This window comes from Bombus pascuorum, unplaced genomic scaffold (assembly GCF_905332965.1).
Source record: "Bombus pascuorum unplaced genomic scaffold, iyBomPasc1.1, whole genome shotgun sequence".
Classification (NCBI taxonomy): Eukaryota; Metazoa; Arthropoda; class Insecta; order Hymenoptera; family Apidae; genus Bombus; species Bombus pascuorum.
Window position 1 is genome coordinate 156,578 of NW_026869742.1, and position 20,531 is coordinate 177,108.

General features: G+C 39.9%; 2 protein-coding genes, 1 long non-coding RNA gene and 1 pseudogene across 3 annotated transcripts; 3 read left to right on the forward strand and 1 right to left on the reverse strand.

Annotated features, from left to right (window-relative positions):
* The first annotated feature begins 250 nt into the window (after window positions 1-250).
* LOC132915750 (uncharacterized) lies at window positions 251-1,111 on the forward strand. The gene has a single exon (XM_060975559.1). It carries the CDS (start codon window positions 251-253, stop codon window positions 1,109-1,111), a length of 861 nt encoding a protein of 286 aa, XP_060831542.1.
* Window positions 1,112-1,119: 8 nt separating this feature from the next.
* Window positions 1,120-3,627, forward strand: LOC132915751 (uncharacterized). The gene is made up of 4 exons (XM_060975560.1): window positions 1,120-1,592; window positions 1,661-1,936; window positions 1,993-2,689; window positions 3,421-3,627. The coding sequence occupies exons 1-4, from the start codon at window positions 1,120-1,122 to the stop codon at window positions 3,625-3,627; spliced, it is 1,653 nt and encodes a 550-aa protein (XP_060831543.1).
* A 1,676-nt stretch (window positions 3,628-5,303) lies between these two features.
* Window positions 5,304-7,801, reverse strand: LOC132915777 (putative serine protease K12H4.7; annotated as a pseudogene).
* Window positions 7,802-9,854: 2,053 nt separating this feature from the next.
* LOC132915769 (uncharacterized) lies at window positions 9,855-20,304 on the forward strand. The gene is made up of 4 exons (XR_009659952.1): window positions 9,855-10,051; window positions 10,530-10,621; window positions 18,773-19,595; window positions 19,679-20,304. It is a non-coding gene; the product is annotated as an uncharacterized LOC132915769 (long non-coding RNA).
* Window positions 20,305-20,531: the final 227 nt, after the last annotated feature.

Below are 20,531 nucleotides of genomic sequence, written 5' to 3' on the forward strand. Positions count from 1 at the left end.
TATTACTTGCGGAAGTTGTAAGGTATAACGAATGAAGAATGTACCATTCGATTTATATAACAAACGAAATTGTAACATATACTAGGCAGTACCGCTACTCACCGATGAATCAAGAGTAGATACATCATTAATTTGAAGCTCTGTTATTCCAAGAAATAATTAAAAAGCCAAACCAAGTCCATGGAAACTCCATGCGGTAGAAAATTTTCTTACTCCAGAGTCAGAATCCAACAATCCCCTCTACATAAGGATGGAACTGGCCATCGACAGGGGGGACACCAACAGCCCTCGAAGAGGAACGAACCACCCCGGCCCAACGCCACCCAGATGGCGCCTGAAGGAGAGGAACAAACAGATGCTACAGGCGGCAGCCATCGTCTCGGCCTGGAGCTGGGACGCCCAATGCACGAGCGCAACCAGTAGTATCGACGAGGAAGCGAAAGACCTCCGTAAATACATGAACGCGGCGTGCAATGCCTCGATGCCGCGCTCCAACCCGAGCAGTGGACATTTGAACAAAGGAGTCTACTGGTGGACACCAGAGATCGCGGAGTTGCGAGAGAGCTGCAACAGAGCCCGCAGAAGATTCGCACAGGCACAGCGTCGCAGACAAACTCGCGACGAGGAAGAGATCTCCCACACATACGAGAAATACAGGGAGGCAAGACGTACCGTCCAACGGGAGATTAAGATGGCCAAAGCGCGGTCCTGGACGGAACTCGTGGACGCGGTCGAGTCTGACCCATGGGGGCGGCCGTATAAAGTAGTGACGCACAAACTGCGTACCTCGGCTCCCCCGATAACAACAAACATGGATCCGATGCTACTGGACAAGGTCGTTGGGACCTTGTTCCCCAGACAGGACGACAGTGCAGGGCAGCCAGAAACGTCCCTCCCCTCCACCACACCCAACGATAACGACGAAGTGGCAACGACGACAACGGAGTGGAGTGAGGAGCTGCATGTCACCGAGGAAGAGCTATTAGAAGCGACGAAGAGGACAGCAGCCCGCGACGTGGCACCAGGCCCGGACGGAATCCCAGGCCGAGTATGGGCAGAGACGGTAAATATAATGGCTCCCCGCCTGCGACACTATTTGATAGATGCCTGAAGGACGGCATGTACCCACGGGCATGGCGAACAGCGAGACTGGTCCTGCTACGAAAGGAGGGTCGTCCGCTAGATTCGCCGTCCGCATACAGGCCGATATGCCTGCTGGACGAGGTGGGCAAGCTCCTGGAAAGGATAATTGCAGCGCGTCTAGAGGCTCATATGGAGCGACGAGAGCCTGGGTGGCACGACAGCCAGTACGGGTTCCGCCGAGGACGCTCGACAGTGGACGCGGTGAGACGGGTATGCTCTAAGGTGGAGGATATGGTCTCCCAGGAAGGAGTGGCGATAGCGGTCTCACTAGACATAACTAACGCCTTCAACTCCATCCCATGGGCAAGAATCTTAGAAGCCCTGAACTACTACGAGATACCGGAGTACCTCGTAAGGGTTATTAGGGCATACCTCTGCGACAGGTGGATCATATACAACACCAAGGATGGGGAAACGAGGAAACCGGTCGAGTGCGGTGTACCGCAGGGGTCAGTACTAGGCCCAATCCTCTGGAACACCGCTTACGACCGTGTACTTGAACCGTGAACGCTATCAGGAGACTCGGACTGAGCGTGTCACCAACCAAATCGGAAGCCCTGGGGTTCTTCGACCGGCGACGAAGAGAACCACCACCAACCGGACTGTCCATCAATATCAACGGAGAGGAAGTGCCGGTGGGACACCAGATGAGGTACCTGGGTCTCATCATCGACAGCCAGTGGACCTTCGAGCCGCACATTGAACAACTGGTCCCAAGGGTGACTGCCGCGGCCAACGCCCTATGCGGCCTACTGCCGAACGTGGGTGGAGCGGGAGTGGGCGTTCGCCGACTGTACGAGGGAGTCGTAAAATCCCCAGTACTCTACGGAGCCCCAGTGTGGGCCGAAGACATGATGGAGAGCCGGCGCAGCCGGCTACTACTAAGGAGGCTACAAAGGACGACCGCCATCCGCACAGCAAGAAGCTACAGGACGGTGTCATACGCGACGACGACCGTGCTGGCCGCGTCCCCCCCTTCGAGCTGCAAGCCCTCGCACTTCGAAGGGTATACGACAAAAGGAAGATCTCACGCCTGGACGGGCGCGCAACGACGCCACCACCCGACAACAGACCACCGTCGAGTGCACGGGAAGAAGCCAAACGGGAGACATGGGAGCGATGGCGCTCTCAACTGGTCGAGGAAGACACTACACGGCAACACCGGGCTGTTCGCGCCGTGCTCCCCAACTGGGAAGCATGGAGAGAACAAGGCGGGGTACCGCTGACATTCCGTATGACACAGATGCTCACAGGTCACAGAGTGTTCGGTGAGTACCTACTACGGATCCGGCGGGAGGTGACCTCCATATGTCACCAATGCGAGGAAGAGGAGGATACGGTACAACACACGTGGGAGCGATGCCCGGCATGGGCAGACCAGCGCCGCGTCCTGCAACTCGACATCGGCGAGAGCGTAGCCCCAGAAGCGATCGTGAAGGCCATGTTGAGAGGGCACCAGGAATACACCGCCGTCCGCTCCTTCTGCGAGCAAGTGATGCTAGCAAAAGAGCGGGCGGAGAGAGAAAGGAAAAGGAAACGCGACCCAGTAAGAGTGGAGCGACAAAGGATGCCCAGGCGCAACAGGGGGGGTGGCACCGCCGCCGCCCCAGCCCGAGCGACAAGACTAGGAAAACGGAACACAAGGGATGTGGTCCCCTCCTAGCGGACCAACACAAATATGGACGCCTTCCTCCTGATAAAAAAGGGGAGAACACGACGAGGCGTGCCCCTGGTAGAAATTCGCGAGAGAACCCGGGGCTCCCCTCCAAAACGTAAGGCTGGCCACCGTGGAGTTTTTAGTCGGTAAGAGTCCGACACTACTCGACCGGTGCGATGCAACGGCGAGTGTCCATGAGGATTTCTCCACGTTAAAAAAAAAAAAAAAAAAAAAACTTGGGTTACCTGGGAAAAAAGGTCTCGGTTATTCACGCTCTATTAAATATAAATGGTATGCGAAAAGTACGTTCTTTTGTGTAAACTTTTTTTGATAATAACCTTTTAATAATTAGCGATCCCCACCTTAAAAGCATATGAAAACGTTATCGACATCGCAAATCGCTTCCTGTTTCTGAATACCCAAGTTATATTTCACAAAGACCAGAAAAGTATTTAAGCGTTCAATAACATTATCCATTATATTAATAAGCGTCAATATTCAGCGGCACCATATTTAATGCTTACTTATTATATGCTTAAGATAGTTTCATGTTGTATACTAAGTTTTTACTAAATGCATGTTCACGATAAATATCTTGTAACTCCTATGTACATTTCTAGATTGGTTTCAAATTTATTCGATATAATACTGATAGTGGCAACAACACCGAGAGAGATGGTTCAGAATTAGTTGCGAGCGATGTAGCCACGTACCCGTCTAACAAGCACGCCAGCATTTCTGACAAGAAACGCCATCATCATCATCATCATCACCACGGTAACTCTACGCCCGAGTGGAGGCAGTCTCAGTCTCATCACAGATACTAAACATAAAATCGGTTACCTAGAACCGTTTATTTTTTTGAGATTTTCGGTGAATCGATTATTGTGACGAGTCGCGATTAGATCACGAGCAAGTTGTATTTTTTATGCTGTATGCATATTTTATAAATGGTGACGCACTGGAAGATGATGACTTTATGTTAGGAAATACGTACAAAATGTAAGGTAAATTTCCTTCAATATAGAGTTTTAATTTCAGCAAATGTATTTTTGATTATTTGTTGAAAGATATAATTAATTGAATGTTTATTTGGTAATATTTGGATTTAAAAATATTTGTACAGACAAATTTGTTTACATAAGTGAAATACTTCTTGTGTATGTGTATTTTTATATATAAGAACATCTCTTTTTTATTTCTTCAATACAGTAGTATGTGAATTTTATATATTGATCTGATTCTTTAAGAAAAAAATTGATGAATTCATACATTGCTTTAATTTCAATTTTAATTTCTAAATAACTTTATTTTTTATAGAAAAGCACATCTATCTCAAAATCTTTTGAGGTGGATCGTTGACATTTTCTATAATATTCTAGATCTAAATTACACATATACATTTTGAAACATGTATAAAATCTTGTGTTTAAAATTCAACTAACTGTTTCTAGTAATTCAGCTAATTCTGAGTTAGAATATCAAAAATGTATATTGTTTTCCATTTACAATTCAAAGTTTACTTAGAAGAATGTATATTTAACATGAATTATAAATCTTTGTCCCAAATTTTTTCAAGAAATATGTATATGTATATCTAATATTCTTAGAACAATATTTTGTAGTCATTTGACGAAGAAATTAGTAAAATAAAATATTACCAAATGCATATATATCATAACAAACGTTTGACAAATATTTAAAATCATTTTTTTTTAGAAATAAAGTTTCATGTGGATAAATTTTCTTATATTTCATCTTCTTTTTAGCATTAAATCACCATCCATCCATGTATTCTGCTATATCATTTATGAAATAATTTGTAACTCCATTTAAAATGGAAACTTAAAAGAACATGGTGAACAATTCAAACGTTGCGTAGGAGAATTTTTAAGCGTGATTCATAGATAGAAAAACTAATTCATCCTACATTTATTGTTCTGTTATACAGTAAATTATTTACGACTACCTTGTTACGTAATGTAAATACCGTATACTGCAGTAGCGTAAGTCAAAGATGAAAGTTGTGAATGTAGGAGGATCACGAGTTGATCGAAGGATATGCCAAAAAAATGAGAAAGTAATATATGTATATGTATAATTACTGATCAAACGAATTCTAATAATTTTTAAACGAATTCGATACAAACTATTATAAGAATGTTCGATTATAATAGGATTGACAATATTTTATGAAAATCATACGCATACTCGGTTGATCAATATCTGTAATGGGCACCTTGGCCTCGCCTTAAAGGAATCGAACAAACTCATAACGAAACGATATTCGAAGATGGTACCGTTAAGGAAAGGCCGACGCTATACATATCAGAATCAAAATTCATTTAGTTATGGTGCTCATTTTAAGACACTTTGCACTTATTCAAATTCATGTCGGATCTGTTTTTGCAGATTTTAAAACACCTTAATTAATTATTTGTGTTTAGTATTATTTTAACCAGTTGAACATCTTTTCTCATGCTTGTCAAGAATAAAACATATATAATTAATAGATATGTATTTATTCATTGACTGACGTAAGATATTCGTAGTAAGTTTGTACATGTATTTATTTAATACTTCAGTAATCTACAAAAAATTGTAATAGTGCCATTATGGGCAAACTTGTTTAATTGTATCTATACATGCATTCTAGTTGTTTAAACATAAACACAGAATGGTGAACACTCGTGTATCTTCAGTAACTTGTTATGTACGTACATAGTTAGTTTTAGTCTTAGTTATGCACGAATTGTTTCAACTAAAAATATTTATGTATCATAATTGTTTCACAGAAGTTCATAAAGGAAAATACAAATTGTTCAAAAAGTTAATAAGATAAATTTAATTCTTTTAATACATCATTTTTGTTTAAAAAAATAAAAAACTACTTATTATAAAGTAGTTAAATGTAGCACACACAGCGTTAAAAATATCATATTTAATTATGCAGCCATTCATCTATTAAATGTCCAACCTCAACTCTGGTAGCTTTCAACTGAAGTGGATCATTTTTGGAAGGAGGATACATGTTGGCACAATGAGCAGTACCTATGGTCATAATAATAAATAAATTTTTTGTATTACACGAAAAATGAAAAATTTCAATTAATATGTACACACCATCAATATAAATGACAGGTATTTGCGGATTTGCTGATTTTGTAATTCCCAAAACATGCCAAGGATCAATTGATCCATGTACAAATACTACATTTGTAGTCTTTAAATCTAATCCTCCATACAGAATATTTGTTCTATTCACTGCCGAATTCAGCAAATGAATATTGTACCTGTTAGAATACGGAAATGTTATAATTTTATAGCTAATGATTTATCATAATTGAGAAATGTATTTATCGTAATTTTAAATAAACCTTGGGCCAAATATATCAATGCATTGTTGCACAAAGAAATCTACTGGGAAAGTTTCACTAAATAATTTTGGGCGTGCTGTCGAAGTTTGAAAGAATCCAAATTCTGTACACGTTTGGTACGTCCATTGACGTCCTACAAGAAATATATTTTAAAATACAATAAATAAAAATTAAAACAGCAATAGTATAAGTAAAAAAATACATTACCCCCTTCTGCTTCTTCGCTAGCCCATGTTATGTTCCGAAGTTTATGAATCATTTTATTATACATATAATCCAAACACTTTTTTTCTGATGCCTGTAATATTTTAGTGCTCAAAATTGCAAGTCTGTCAATAGCAATACCCAATGTTTCGTTCGTTAATATGTCGCAGGCACTATCGATAGTTAAATTAGCCATTGCGGAATTATTACGATTGTCTTTATTGTACTGTACAATACCAGCAAAGATGCTTGCTATTGTTTCATACAAATTCGAAATATCATTACGTTTGGTATGTTCGTTGATTGGATCACATAAACTATAAGTAAAAATAATTTTTCAATAATGATATATTTGATTTGTAAATGAAGAATTTTACTTTTACTTACATAAATTTTTTAGCTATTCCTTGTTGACCGATAGGATGATGTAACATTATATGAAATTGTTTGTTTGCTTCTAGTATTGCATTTACACATGCTTCAGAATATTCTTTGAGGGCATTTTCAACAACAACAAAGTATTCTATAAAGTATAATTATTAATATAAAACACTTCTGTTTTAAATAAAATATTTTTTATATTTAAGTGTATCTTATATTTACCCTGAAAATCAATTTCTGCTAATAAAGGACCACTAGCAGAAACAGCCCCGTGTAGTAAATGAGGATATTTATTACGCAACCAAGCAGCTAATGATCCAGCATATGATCCTCCAAATGCAATCCATTTAGTACCAGCTGGTAACTTGTAATTAATATTCATGAATTCTATAAAGTAAGCCAAATCTGCAAGTGCCTGTTGCGATGAAAGATACATTAAATTTTTCACGCCGAGATCCCTGCAGATAACAAAAACGTAACATTATAACTTAAAATGTATCAATTATATATTTTATAAACAATGTTACATACGAAGTAGGATGACTTTGTCCATAAAAGCGGTGTTCCACTTGAAAACATAGCGCCCCAAATTGCTTAGCATATTCGATCCATTGACCTTCTGCCATCCATTTAGCATTTGCTGCAGCTTCACCACTTATCATCAAAAATACTGGACCACCTTTCTTATAGTGCTCTCCAATCTAACCCCAACCTAACGTTTACGAAATATCTCTGAAAAAATAATAAAAAGATTTATATTATAAAATAAAAATTAAGAAATATTTAATATATTCTTATTACCTGTTGCCAAACACGCGCATCAGTTGGATCAAAGTGATCTAGAAACTGTGTAAACCATTCAGCACTTGGAAGTTCATGATCTTCAGATAAAATTGGAGCACCTAGATTACCATATTTGCTTCGACCCCTCATAAAAGTCTCCCATGATATACTATTATTTATAAAATTAACGAAGAATAATAATAGTAGTAAACGGTTCATAGTATCCTAGGTTTGGATAAACTATAAAATATGCATTCTGAAAAAATAAAAACTAAATTTATTATTTATATTACACATAAAAAATTAATATATTACGAATATTATTTTATCAATTTTATTCTCTAATAAATTAAAACATAACGATAACATAGTTAATACTACCTTTTTAAAATACAAGTTGTCTTACATTTATTATTTACAGAAATGATATTTTTAAAATTAGTTCTTATAATATAGGCACTAATATTATTCTTGTACAAATTTACACGTGTTTTTTATATATGAGTACTACAATTTATTAACTTGAAACCATGCTTGGAACAAAATTCCAATCTTTCCAACATGATAAAACTAAAAGAATATAAATATAAAAAGCAGAGGAATGTACTTACAAATTTTATAGTAATGATAAGTTGTTCTTTCCTGTTTAGAGCTTCTTTTTCTTTATAGTACTTATTGAATAATTTACTTAGTTCGTTTTAATATATACAATATTTAGAGAAAACATTATAATTTGTAACCTTGATATAATGAACAATTTTGCTGCTTTGCAAAGGCACTATATGTGTATTGTTAACTTGTTGACTTGTAGCAGCTTGTAGTACGTGCAGTCTAATATATATATATATATTATATGTATAGCTGATATAGTATGTGCATTTTTTGTATAGCGCCCCCTATAAAACGGTTTATTACAATAAATATATATATATGTATATCATATACACGAGTATAAGTTAGCAAATAAAAGCGCATAAATCATTTTACGAAAATAGTTCGTGAAAAAAAGACAGATACAAAAGTTCCAGATAACATTACCAAAAATGGCTCTAAATATATGAAAACATTTTAGATTTTTATATAAATGATACATGTAGTTAAAATATTATCAATGTAAACTGTGTAGTGTTAATTGTTAACGCAACTCGTAAGTACACTTATTTGTCTTGTATTACTTTTTGTTGTACTGGATATTAATTAGATTAAATATGTTATAATGAATAAAATCCAATTTTTTTTTTCATTTGAAAAGAGTTACATTAAGAATCTTCTTCTATTATTGATTATACATACACATAATTACTTCTTAAAAGATAATTATCATACAATCTACTAAAACTATATTTTTAATGTTTTATACATTTTTCTACGCATTATACTATTTATCTTATGATACTATAATATTTTGTTTTTTATATATTTAATAATTCCGTTTATATATATTTAAGTATATATTTGTGCATGTTGCAATCTTTTACAAAGTAGAAGATTGAATTCACATATATATTTAATAAAATTTTATTATTGTTATAACATTTAAAAATGTTTGACAAAATCGAAAAAATGTTTTATTTATATTAAAAATTAAATTCAAAGTAAATGTTAATTGAGAGAATATTCTGAGGGTAATAATATAATAAAAGATTGTCTCAATATCTGATAAAAAATACAAAAATCCACATAGCCAACTTCAAATAAAAATGTTCGTAATTATTTGTGTGCTATAGTTCTACTTTCTTATATATAATCAACTATTTGATGGATATAATTCGGTTAAAAAAAATAAAAATAAAACGTTTGTACAAAAACAATATACACACACATATATATATATATATATGAGGATATATTTTTTACATTCAATATGCATGTATACATATGTACGTAAACATATAAACAAAATCTTTTTTTGTAAAGTAAGAATCGAAATATGAATGCTTAACATTATAAACTGCATATAACTATTATAGATTATATACATATCACATATAAGCATTTTATCTAACTGAAATAAATCTTCGAGCGATGACATTATCAAAGGTATTTAATCGGAAAATTCTCGTCAATCCTTACTATACAGATGGACACTAGAAGCTATCTATATTTGCGAAAAACGTTCTAAATTAAGTAATAAAAAGACTTGTAGCCGTCTAATGAATATCGCCTGTACGTATGAAGAAACAATGGTGCTATGTGTCGTGTAAAGCTTGACAGTTAAACATAAGAAGTAAGAATAAAGACATCCATATATATGCGTCAGGAAGATGATACAGTTACACTGTACATGCGAATGTGTGTGTTCAAGCGTCAGTGCGTGTCCAGGCCTGAGTTGAGGCAAAGGACAATTGGCAGTCGTTTAGAAGCATCTGGAAGAGTCGGTTGACAAGAAGCGTGCGTGCGAGTGGATTTACGAGGTCTTCGGAGTATAATACATGTGTATAACTGTTGTGTGTGAAATAAAGTGAATTATTTGAATTTCCGAATCCCTCCTATATCTTTACAATATGTAAGTAATAATAATTTATCATGAAGTAAACGAATTCAGAAAATATTGATTTAGTACTGCCGACAAAGGTTTTAAGTGCATTATATGTGTATGTGACCTCTTTCGTGGTTTAATTCCTTAAAGACGAGCGTGAAACGAAACATTTGATTAAATTGTTCATCTTTTCATTTTCTACTTTGCAATTATATTATCATAATATTTCACTTTGCTCATTTTATTATATTGTTATTTTTTTGGTATACGCTGTTCGTAATAATAAATTAATACATCGAGTAAATGTTGTTTATGAAGATATATAGACTATAGAAATAAAAAAGTTTCTTCAATTATAATATATGATTTTCTCACTTTGTACTTCACTTATATATCTCATTCTTTTATGTATGCTTTATTATATACATAATTATTTTATGGAAATTTTTAATATTATATATTTATATCGCTTTAGCAATAATTTAAACGAATTTGTTTATTGCAGATTATTGCATCAATTGAAGCAAGATGAAGTTTGCAGAACATCTGTCTGCTCACATTACGCCTGAATGGCGTAAGCAATACATAAGCTATGAGGTAAAATAAAATAGCCTTGGAAATTAAAATATTTATATTTTAATTGTTGTTTGTTCGTCCAGTCGCGGGGAGACGAGTCTCCGTTAGGAGCGTCAACGGGAGTCGTAAATTCCCGTTACGATCTGATGATCGACACCACGAGCAGGGCGATCCCCTGATTTCAGTTACGACAATAGGGGTGGTTAATTGAAATAACTGTGGTCTCCAGTTATCTGTTTTTATTTATTTCGCCACTTTTCACAACACTTGGAACGTATATATAAATATGTTATAATGGATATCGGTTAACGCGATGAATCCCGATATCGTGTGAAACTATTAGACTAGCTTGCCGAATGAATGCAAGAACCGTCCGACGTATGTTGACGCGAAGAATCGAATGTCTCGTTCGCGTGAATTGAAGTTACTACTTAGTGCCTCGATGGCTAGAATTATACTTGAATGACTTGCCGAATGTTAGATTGCGACTTTGCGATACTTCTCAATGAGTTCGTTGGACCGAGCGATCGTGGTAGACGTGTTGATTGACTTGACGACGGAGATGAACTAACTTGATCGTGACGATGCTGTGTCGGAGGTGAGCTAAGGAAGGGTGTGTCTAACCCACGGAGTCATCTGATTTGTTGATGACAGTTTTTGGTTGGAGAAGTGAGGGTAATAGAAATTGTTTCTATTGGTTAGTAAGACTATCGATGGACTAGGAAGGGTATTAGACACCCTCGATGGAAAGTTGGGAGTAGGAGGCATCGCACGTGTGAACACTTAGCGTTCACGTGTTTTCCAGATGCTAACCAGAAACCTTGGAAAACGCTTTCGCGGAAAAGTCCTTGTTTGCAATTAAAGACTTTCGCCAGATTTTTCTGTGATTTATAGTCGGGCTGCGAGTGTTTTCAAGAGTACGCGATAAGGATGTGCGGACATCTGGCTGCCATCCGTCCGCGATGTGAGGTCCGGCCCAGGTAGAGAGTCGGGCGACGTAACATCCTCCCCCCGTTGAGAGGTTGCCGATCAAAATGATGTGATTGATTTGGCGAGGTGGATCTCGCATTAGTCCGCGTTGCTGCTGATCAGGTTGGAGTCATCTGATGTCGATCTGCTCGGTAGTGGTACCATCCGTTTGATGCTCCGATCTATCGAATTCTTTGCTGTTCGAACGGTAGCCGTCCGGATGATGCCGTCTGCGCCGGGATGGACCTTGATGATTCTGCCCAGTGGCCATTGCATTGGGGGGGCGTTATCGTCTCTGAGGAGGACGATGGTCCCTTCTCGAATGTTGTGACTCCCCTTGCTCCATTTGTTGCGTACGTTTAACTCGTTGAGATACTCTCGATGCCAGCGGCGCCAGAAGTGCTGCTTGAGCTGATGAATATGTTGCCAGCTGGATAGACGATTGGTTGGAGTATCTGTGAACTCTCGATCTCGTAAACATGTTAGTGAATCTCCGATAAGGAAGTGACCGGGAGTAAGGACGAGGAGATCGTTTGGATCGGTGGAGATCGGAGTCAGCGGACGGGAATTGAGGATCGACTCGATCTCAATGATGAGGGTGTTAAGGCCCTCGAAGGATAGAAGCTCGTTACCTGCGACACGTCTGAGGTGTCGTTTGAAAGACTTCACTGCAGCTTCCCACAACCCGCCGAAATGCGGTGAATTGGGAGGAATGAAGTGCCACTCGATCTGTCTGTCGGCTAAAAAGGACTGAACCTTTGCCTTATGATCGTCGGATCGCAGGAGGTTCCGTAGTTCTCGGAGCTCGTTGTTTGCGCCGACGAAGTTGGTGCCGTTGTCCGTGTGGATACTTGAGCAGAATCCTCGGCGAGCAATGAATCTTCGTAGTGCAGCAATGAAAGCCTCACTTGTGAGGTCACTAACCAGCTCAATGTGAACTGCTTTTACTGCGAGACATACAAAGATTGCCACGTATACCTTTATCTTCCGTCGGTTGTGATTCTTTCGTTCCTTGACGAAAAAAGGCCCGCAATAGTCTATTCCGACGTTGGTGAACGGCCGTGATTCTGTTATTCGTGCTGCTGGGAGATCGCCCATTACATAATCCACTGGAGGTGGATTAGCTCGGCAGCACCGTACGCAGTTCTTCAACGTGCTCCATACTTGACTGCGGCCATCGATTGGCCAATAGGATCTTCGGAGGGCGTATAAAGTGGCTTGAGTCCCGGCATGTAGACTCAGGCGATGTTCGTGCTCGATTATGAGCGTCGTAACCGTTGACTTGGGTAAGATGATGGGGTGTTTCTGGCTGAAAGGCAGTGTTGATTGACTGAGTCGGCCTCCAACTCGTAGCATCCCATCCTTGTCCAAAAAGGGATTGAGTCGCTGTAGCTTCCCTTTCAATGTGGACTTTTGATTGCTTTGGAGCTGTCGAATGTCATCAGCGAAGTAGCAACGTTGGAGCAATTTGATTATTTTGTTATGCGCAATGGATAAGTCCTGCGCGGTTAAGGGGTTCCCTCGATCCTTTGGTTGCCGCCATCGTAGGCAGCGAGCTGTGATTCTGATTAGTTTCGGCCACGAGGAAAATCTCTCTAGTAAACTGTGGTCAGCTGAAATCAAAGACAAACAGGTTACCTTCTTCTGCTCTGGTATTTCGGTCAATGATACAGGGTTCCATTTCGGCCAGTATTTTTCAGCTTTTTGGAGCCATTTCGGTCCTTGTTGCCACATGGTTGATCGTAGCAGATCTTCTGGTGTTTGACCTCGCGAGATGAGATCCGCGGGGTTGTCCGTTGTGGAAAGATGACGCCATTCTGAGGTCTGGGTCTGCCTTTGAATATCTGCCACTCGATTAGCGACAAAAGTTTTTAGCGTGTGGGGCGACGTGTTAATCCAATGAAGAACGATGGTGGAGTCCGTCCAATAAACGATGCGCGTTATGGGTTTTGACAATGCTTGAAGGACGGCGGTGGTCAGCGACGCCAGAAGAAGTGCTCCGCTCAGTTCCAATCTTGGAATGGTTTGAGATTTGAGGGGAGCTACCTTTGATTTCGCAGTAAGGAGTCGCGTCCAGATATGCCCATCAGGATTCCTAGTTCGAAGGTAAACACATGCTCCATACGCCTTTTCGCTGGCGTCACAAAATCCATGTAGTTCAATTTCCGTTGCGGACTTGATAATGGTTTTGCGTGGGAACCTTGCGTTATTTAATAAGGGTAATTGCTTGTAATAGTTTATCCATTCTGTACTTACGTCAGCCGGCAGTGATTCGTCCCAATCGATTTTCAATGTCCATAGTCGTTGCAGCAACATTTTGGCTCGAATGATTACTGGTGCAAGCAATCCAAGAGGGTCGTATATCTTGGCGATTTCGGAGCTGATTATTCTCTTCGTAACGCGAGAAGTGAGGGGATTGGTTTTGACGGAATACAGGATCGAATCATCAGATGAATCCCAGACCACACCTAGAGTTTTTAGAGTCTGAGACTTGTCTAGAAGAAGCTTCTCGTTCATGTCATGTTCGGGAAGTCCGTTCAGCAGTGCTCGATCATTTGAAGCCCATTTTCGAATGGTCAAACCGGCTAATTTGAGCAATTCCGTGAGATCTGTTCTCAATGATAGTGCCTCGTTTCTTGTGTCTGATCCTGTGAGAACATCGTCGACGTAGAAATCTCGTTGTAGGATCTTTGCTGCTTGTGGATATCGATGTCCCTCGTCGTCCGCTAATTGTCTGAGGCACCGTATTGCGAGATATGGAGCCGCTGAAAGCCCGAATGTCACGGTGTTCAATTGATAGGTGTCGACTTCGCCCTTATCATTACGCCACAAAATCTGTTGGAACTTTCGGTCCTCTGGGCGTACAAGGAATTGTCGGTACATTTTTTCGACATCACCTGTAAGGACGTATTGATGCGAACGGAACCTTAGGAGAATGTCGAACAAGTCCTCTTGTTGCTTAGGTCCCGTATGAAGTCGATCGTTCAATGAAATTCCGGTGGTGGACGGTGCAGATCCGTCAAACACGACTCTGAGCCTTGTGGTTTGACTGGACTCCTTGATAACACCGTGATGTGGGAGAAAATATCCTTCGTCAGTTGAATGATTCGTGGCGATTTTTGTCATATGTCCCAAATCCAAATATTCGTTTATTACGGCGCGATAGTCGGCTTCGAATTGCTTGTCTCGTTGAAACCGGCGGCCGAGAGATGTGAGACGCTTCATCGCCAAGGCTTTAGAGGATCCAAGCGGCGGAGTCGTTTCGTTGAATGGGAGAGCGACGATGTATCGTCCTTCACTGGTGCGTTGGACGTGACTTTGGAAATGTTCTTCGCATTGTCGATCTGCCTCTGAAATATGTGAAATTGGTGGTCCTTCGTCGATTTCCCAAAATCGAGCGAGGTCCGTTTGTAAGTCCGCCGTGGAGGTGTGAAATGTCTGTGCTGAAGCTTGCGAGGTTGGACTCCCCCCGATGACCCATCCGAATCTCGTTTTCTGTAGACGCAAGTCAGGCCCGTTCGACTGGCTGATATCCAGTTGACCGACGCAGAGGGAGGCTAGTGTGGGTCCAGCGCTTAATATGATTTCGATCGGAGCTAGTCGATGGAATCGTGGATCGGCTAGTTGGATATTCCTAGGTATTTGGATCATTGAGCGATCTACGGGTTGATCTGGGATCCAAGTCGATAATGTTGGCATTATGAGGAACGTCAGTGTGCGTTCGTATGTGCCGTCGATTGAGGTGATTGTAGCCGTAATATAACGTTTCGATGAAGTCGATAACGCGTTTAGAGCTCCGATTGGGACCGAACATTTCCGTTGATCGAGTTTCAACGATTTGGCAAGTCTCTCGGTGATGAAGTTCATGCTAGAGCCTGTGTCTAGCAGCGCTCTACAACGGAATGGTTGATTTTGAGAATTCAAAATACTTACCTGTGCTGTCACTAACAGATCGTGATATGATGGGTTGGTAGGACGTGAGTTGCTTGAATCCGTTGTATGTGGTTCGGTCCCGAATAACGTCGTTTGATATAGTCATTGGTTTCCTTGTCGTTGCGGGCTCATCGATTGATCTGATTTGTGTCCATTTGTTCTTGTCGAGTGAGCCTTGTGTTTGGGAGACGTTCGGCGAGACGTGTGGTGATGTGCCCGGCGAGATGATTGGCGTGAAGAATGTTGAGATTCTCGAGACGATGATCGGCGAGGTGATGTATGAGAAGTGTTCGATCGTCTCGCGTGATGTGTTGCCTGCGGTGTCGGTGACCTAGATATCGATCGTCTGCCTGATGATCGGTCGCTCGAAGACCGACTGTTCGATGATCGGCTGCTTGATGATCGATTGCTTGGTGATTGACCGCTCGATGGTCGTGATTTTCCGTGATATTGAACTTGATGCAAGTTCGTATGATGTCGTTGTCCACACACGCGACAGGAACCGGCGGTACATTGAGCCACAGAATGCCCTGGACCTAAACAATTAATGCAGAGGGCACTTCTTTTGACGATTTCAAAGCGATTTTTGACTGACATCGACTGGAAAACCTTGCAATGCCTAAGTTCGTGTGATCCTCGGCAAGCTGGACACACCAACGTCCTATTTGTCGTTGTAAATGTGTGAGTTCGCGGCGCCCTTTGCCGCTGACGATTGTGTTTCTCGTACGCCCGAATTTTTCTCCCATTTGTTGTTGAAACTGCTCGATCGCCGTTCACCTTTGTCTTTAGAAAATCTACGAGGTGTGTATATGACGGCATTTTTTTATCCAGCAGGGTGCCGTGCCAATTGCGTATGGTATCTGCTGGTAGCTTTGATGTAAATAAGCTGATCAGAACTACGTCTGAGGTGACTGGTTGACCTAATTTTTCTAAGGCTTTGAGATTTATTTTGAACGTCTCCAACAAATCTTCCAATGCGTCGGGTGTTTCTTCGTTGACTTCTGGATAATTGAGAATTAATTCCCAATGTCGCATGCACACCTGGCGGTGGCAGTTATACTTTTCCTGAAGAGCGTCCATGGCAATTGAATAGTTCAGATCTGTGAGATCTATCGTGTGTATGCTCTGTGCGGCCTTTCCAGTCAATGATGATTTGAGATATCGGAACTTTTGAACCGGTGTCAAATGGTCGTTCCGATCTATTGTTGCGGAGAAGGAATCGAAAAATGAATGCCAGTTTTCTATACTACCGTCGAATTTAGGTAGATGGAGTTCTGGCAGCGTAGTCGTCACCGGCGTGGCGGTAGTGGATGGCTTGTTATCTAATTCATGATTAGATGGCATCCGACATGCTGATTGTTGATTTTTGTCTGCGATGTTTTGTATTCGCGAGCTCAGCTTAGAATAATCCTTCCAGGCTTGCCTTTCCTGGGCGAGGTCCTCGTCGTCTAATTCGTCTAATTCATGTTGGCAGGATTGAAATCTCTGCCAAGCATCCTGAAGCTGGGATTGAAGTACACTCACAGGCGTGTTGTGTGATGCGGTGGGTTGATCATAATCCTTGATGCTTTCCCTTAGATGCTCGAGGGCAATTTCAAATTGCTTATCGCGCTTTTTTCTGATGTTATTGGCTTTGGCGCTGGTCGGCATTATTATTGACGTATTTCAAATCGTAACTTCTTACCTTTTGTTTTATGACGTCCAAGCGTGGAATGGCGGTGGGATCACGTGGCACTGTATGTTCACCGTTTGGAACACCTTTCGCTGGCACGTGGATCCGGCTCGAAGGACCAATGTTTGTTCGTCCAGTCGCGGGGAGACGAGTCTCCGTTAGGAGCGTCAACGGGAGTCGTAAATTCCCGTTACGATCTGATGATCGACACCACGAGCAGGGCGATCCCCTGATTTCAGTTACGACAATAGGGGTGGTTAATTGAAATAACTGTGGTCTCCAGTTATCTGTTTTTATTTATTTCGCCACTTTTCACAACACTTGGAACGTATATATAAATATGTTATAATGGATATCGGTTAACGCGATGAATCCCGATATCGTGTGAAACTATTAGACTAGCTTGCCGAATGAATGCAAGAACCGTCCGACGTATGTTGACGCGAAGAATCGAATGTCTCGTTCGCGTGAATTGAAGTTACTACTTAGTGCCTCGATGGCTAGAATTATACTTGAATGACTTGCCGAATGTTAGATTGCGACTTTGCGATACTTCTCAATGAGTTCGTTGGACCGAGCGATCGTGGTAGACGTGTTGATTGACTTGACGACGGAGATGAACTAACTTGATCGTGACGATGCTGTGTCGGAGGTGAGCTAAGGAAGGGTGTGTCTAACCCACGGAGTCATCTGATTTGTTGATGACAGTTTTTGGTTGGAGAAGTGAGGGTAATAGAAATTGTTTCTATTGGTTAGTAAGACTATCGATGGACTAGGAAGGGTATTAGACACCCTCGATGGAAAGTTGGGAGTAGGAGGCATCGCACGTGTGAACACTTAGCGTTCACGTGTTTTCCAGATGCTAACCAGAAACCTTGGAAAACGCTTTCGCGGAAAAGTCCTTGTTTGCAATTAAAGACTTTCGCCAGATTTTTCTGTGATTTATAGTCGGGCTGCGAGTGTTTTCAAGAGTACGCGATAAGGATGTGCGGACATCTGGCTGCCATCCGTCCGCGATGTGAGGTCCGGCCCAGGTAGAGAGTCGGGCGACGTAACAATTGTCTTTGTTAAAAATTTATTTCTATGCTAATGGAGATACACAGTGTGTTTCAGAATAAGTAGGAAATATTTTAGGAGTAGCTTCTGCATATATAAACAATAGAAAGACTTTATATAAATATATCTTACTTGAGTTTGTTTTCGAGTTATAGTGGATTTAATTTTTATTCTTTTATTTTGTATACTACATTATATACTGCTTTTCATAAAAGGTATTTGAGATGGTATTTTTATATTCCAATGCAAGCTTGCAGATATCTTACCAATGACTGTCTTACCATGTTTAAATATCCAGATGTAGTCTGTATTTGCTGGAAACTTGAGAAACACAATACTTGTCTACGGAAAGAAATATGAATTGCAAAAGAAAAACCGTTATAATTTGAAAAGAAAGTCAAATAGGACATATCCTCATATGAACTTTTTATGGTTTAGGTATACAGAAGCCACTCCCAAAATATTTCCTACTTATTCTGAGACACTCTGTACAATGAAAGATCAGAACACTATTAATTAAAATGACCTCTTTGGGTTAATAGGAAATGAAGGCAATGCTCTATACTGCTGGAGAAGAAGCACCGTCAGCTGAAAGTGTTGTTCGTGATATTTCGATCGATAGAAAGTTCTGATCAAACGCAAATTTTGCGTATCATGGGTGAAGAAGAAAATGGTGTACTCAATAGAGGTAAACGTAAAGTTGGTGGTAAACGACAAGCTACTAGTAAAGAAGACAAACGGGCATTGCTGAAAGAAGAAACAGTTGATATAGATATATCAAATGCCAGCTAAAAATAGTTCAATTGTTTTATTATCAGAACCTACGCAAAGCAATATTATTCCAAATTTAATGTAATTTTTATATAGGCAATAGTTTGCCAGAAAAAGTGCAGGTCGTACTTTATGAACAATTAATATTTCCTTTGTGCATCAAAATTGAAGATTGTGAGGCTGAACTGAACAAGTGCCTTGTATATATCCTGTTTATTAAACTATGAATTTAATAACTTAGTGTAAAGATATAGAAGGGATTCGGAAATTCAAATAGTTCACTTTGTTCAACACACAACAGTTATACACATATGTTATACTCTGAAGACCTCGTAAACCTACTCGCACGCTCGCTTGTTGTCAACCGACTCTTCCAGATGCTTCTTAACGACGGCTACAAGAGCTGCTTCAGGAGCTGCGGATTTTAATGCTAAAGTCTGGGATGCAATTAAAGGAGAAGAAATTCATTCGTTTCAACACAAACATATTGTAAAGTCTGTCAACTTCAGCATTGATTCTAATTATTTGTGCACAAGTTCTAATGAGAAACTTGTGCGAATTTATGATCTTAACAAACCAGATGCAGCACCACAGGTAGATATTATCGTGTATCTATAATTATATTTTATAAAGATATAATATTTAGTACTGTTTTATTTAATCATTAACATCAACAGGTATTCTCGGGTCATAAAATTGGCATCAGGCATGTTACGTTTTTCAATAATGATACTGCATTAATTACCTGTGGCGATGACAAAACATTGAGAGTTTGGGACAGAAAGAGTGGTCAAGAAGTAAGAAGGTTAGATTTTCCAGCAATTCCAAATTCTATGGAAGTGTCAAGAGATGGGAACATTATTACCACAACTCACTCCAACATAGTCACTTTTTGGAATAGCAGAGAGTATGTCCATTTCTTTCTGTTTTACCATAACGCGTACAGCATATCTTAAAATATAAAATAAATGAAGTCAGCAAAACAAGTTCAAGGTCAGTGTGTAATGTACCTGCTTGTACACCTGTTGGTACAGACACATTAATATCCTGAACATGGATTTTCTACAGAACCTCCAAGTTAACCTTGTCCCACTAGGAAGTACTTTCCAGTGTATATTTTACATTTTAATAGATTGTATATCTTTTATTCATGTTTGCTCTCCAAAATACTAGAAAAAGCAATATACGCCCGACTAAAACCAATAATAGAGAAGGAAAAACTAATACCAGACCATCAATTTGGATTCAGAAATAAACACTCCGCCATAGAAGAAATGCACAGGCTTGTCAACGAAATAATACACACAATATAAAACAAACAATATTGTACAGCCCTATTCATGGACATAGAGAAAGCATTCGACAAAATAAACCACGAAAGCCTAATTCAAACAATCAAGAAACAATTCCCGGAAAAAATATACCAAATAATAAAATCATACATAAGCAACAGAACCTTCACAGTAAAAATCAAGGACGCACACTCCGAAGCCAAAGACATCAAAGCAGGTGTTCCACAAGGAAGCGTCC

Coding starts and splice junctions, on each gene's coding strand:
- LOC132915751 (XM_060975560.1), top strand. CDS start 1,120: ATGTACCCACGGGCATGGCGAACAGCGAGACTGGTCCTGCTACGAAAG. Junction 1,593..1,660: donor GAGTGCGGTGTACCGCAGGG/GTCAGTACTAGG, acceptor GAACGCTATCAG/GAGACTCGGACTGAGCGTGT. Junction 1,937..1,992: donor GGAGTGGGCGTTCGCCGACT/GTACGAGGGAGT, acceptor TGTGGGCCGAAG/ACATGATGGAGAGCCGGCGC.
- LOC132915750 (XM_060975559.1), top strand. CDS start 251: ATGGAACTGGCCATCGACAGGGGGGACACCAACAGCCCTCGAAGAGGA.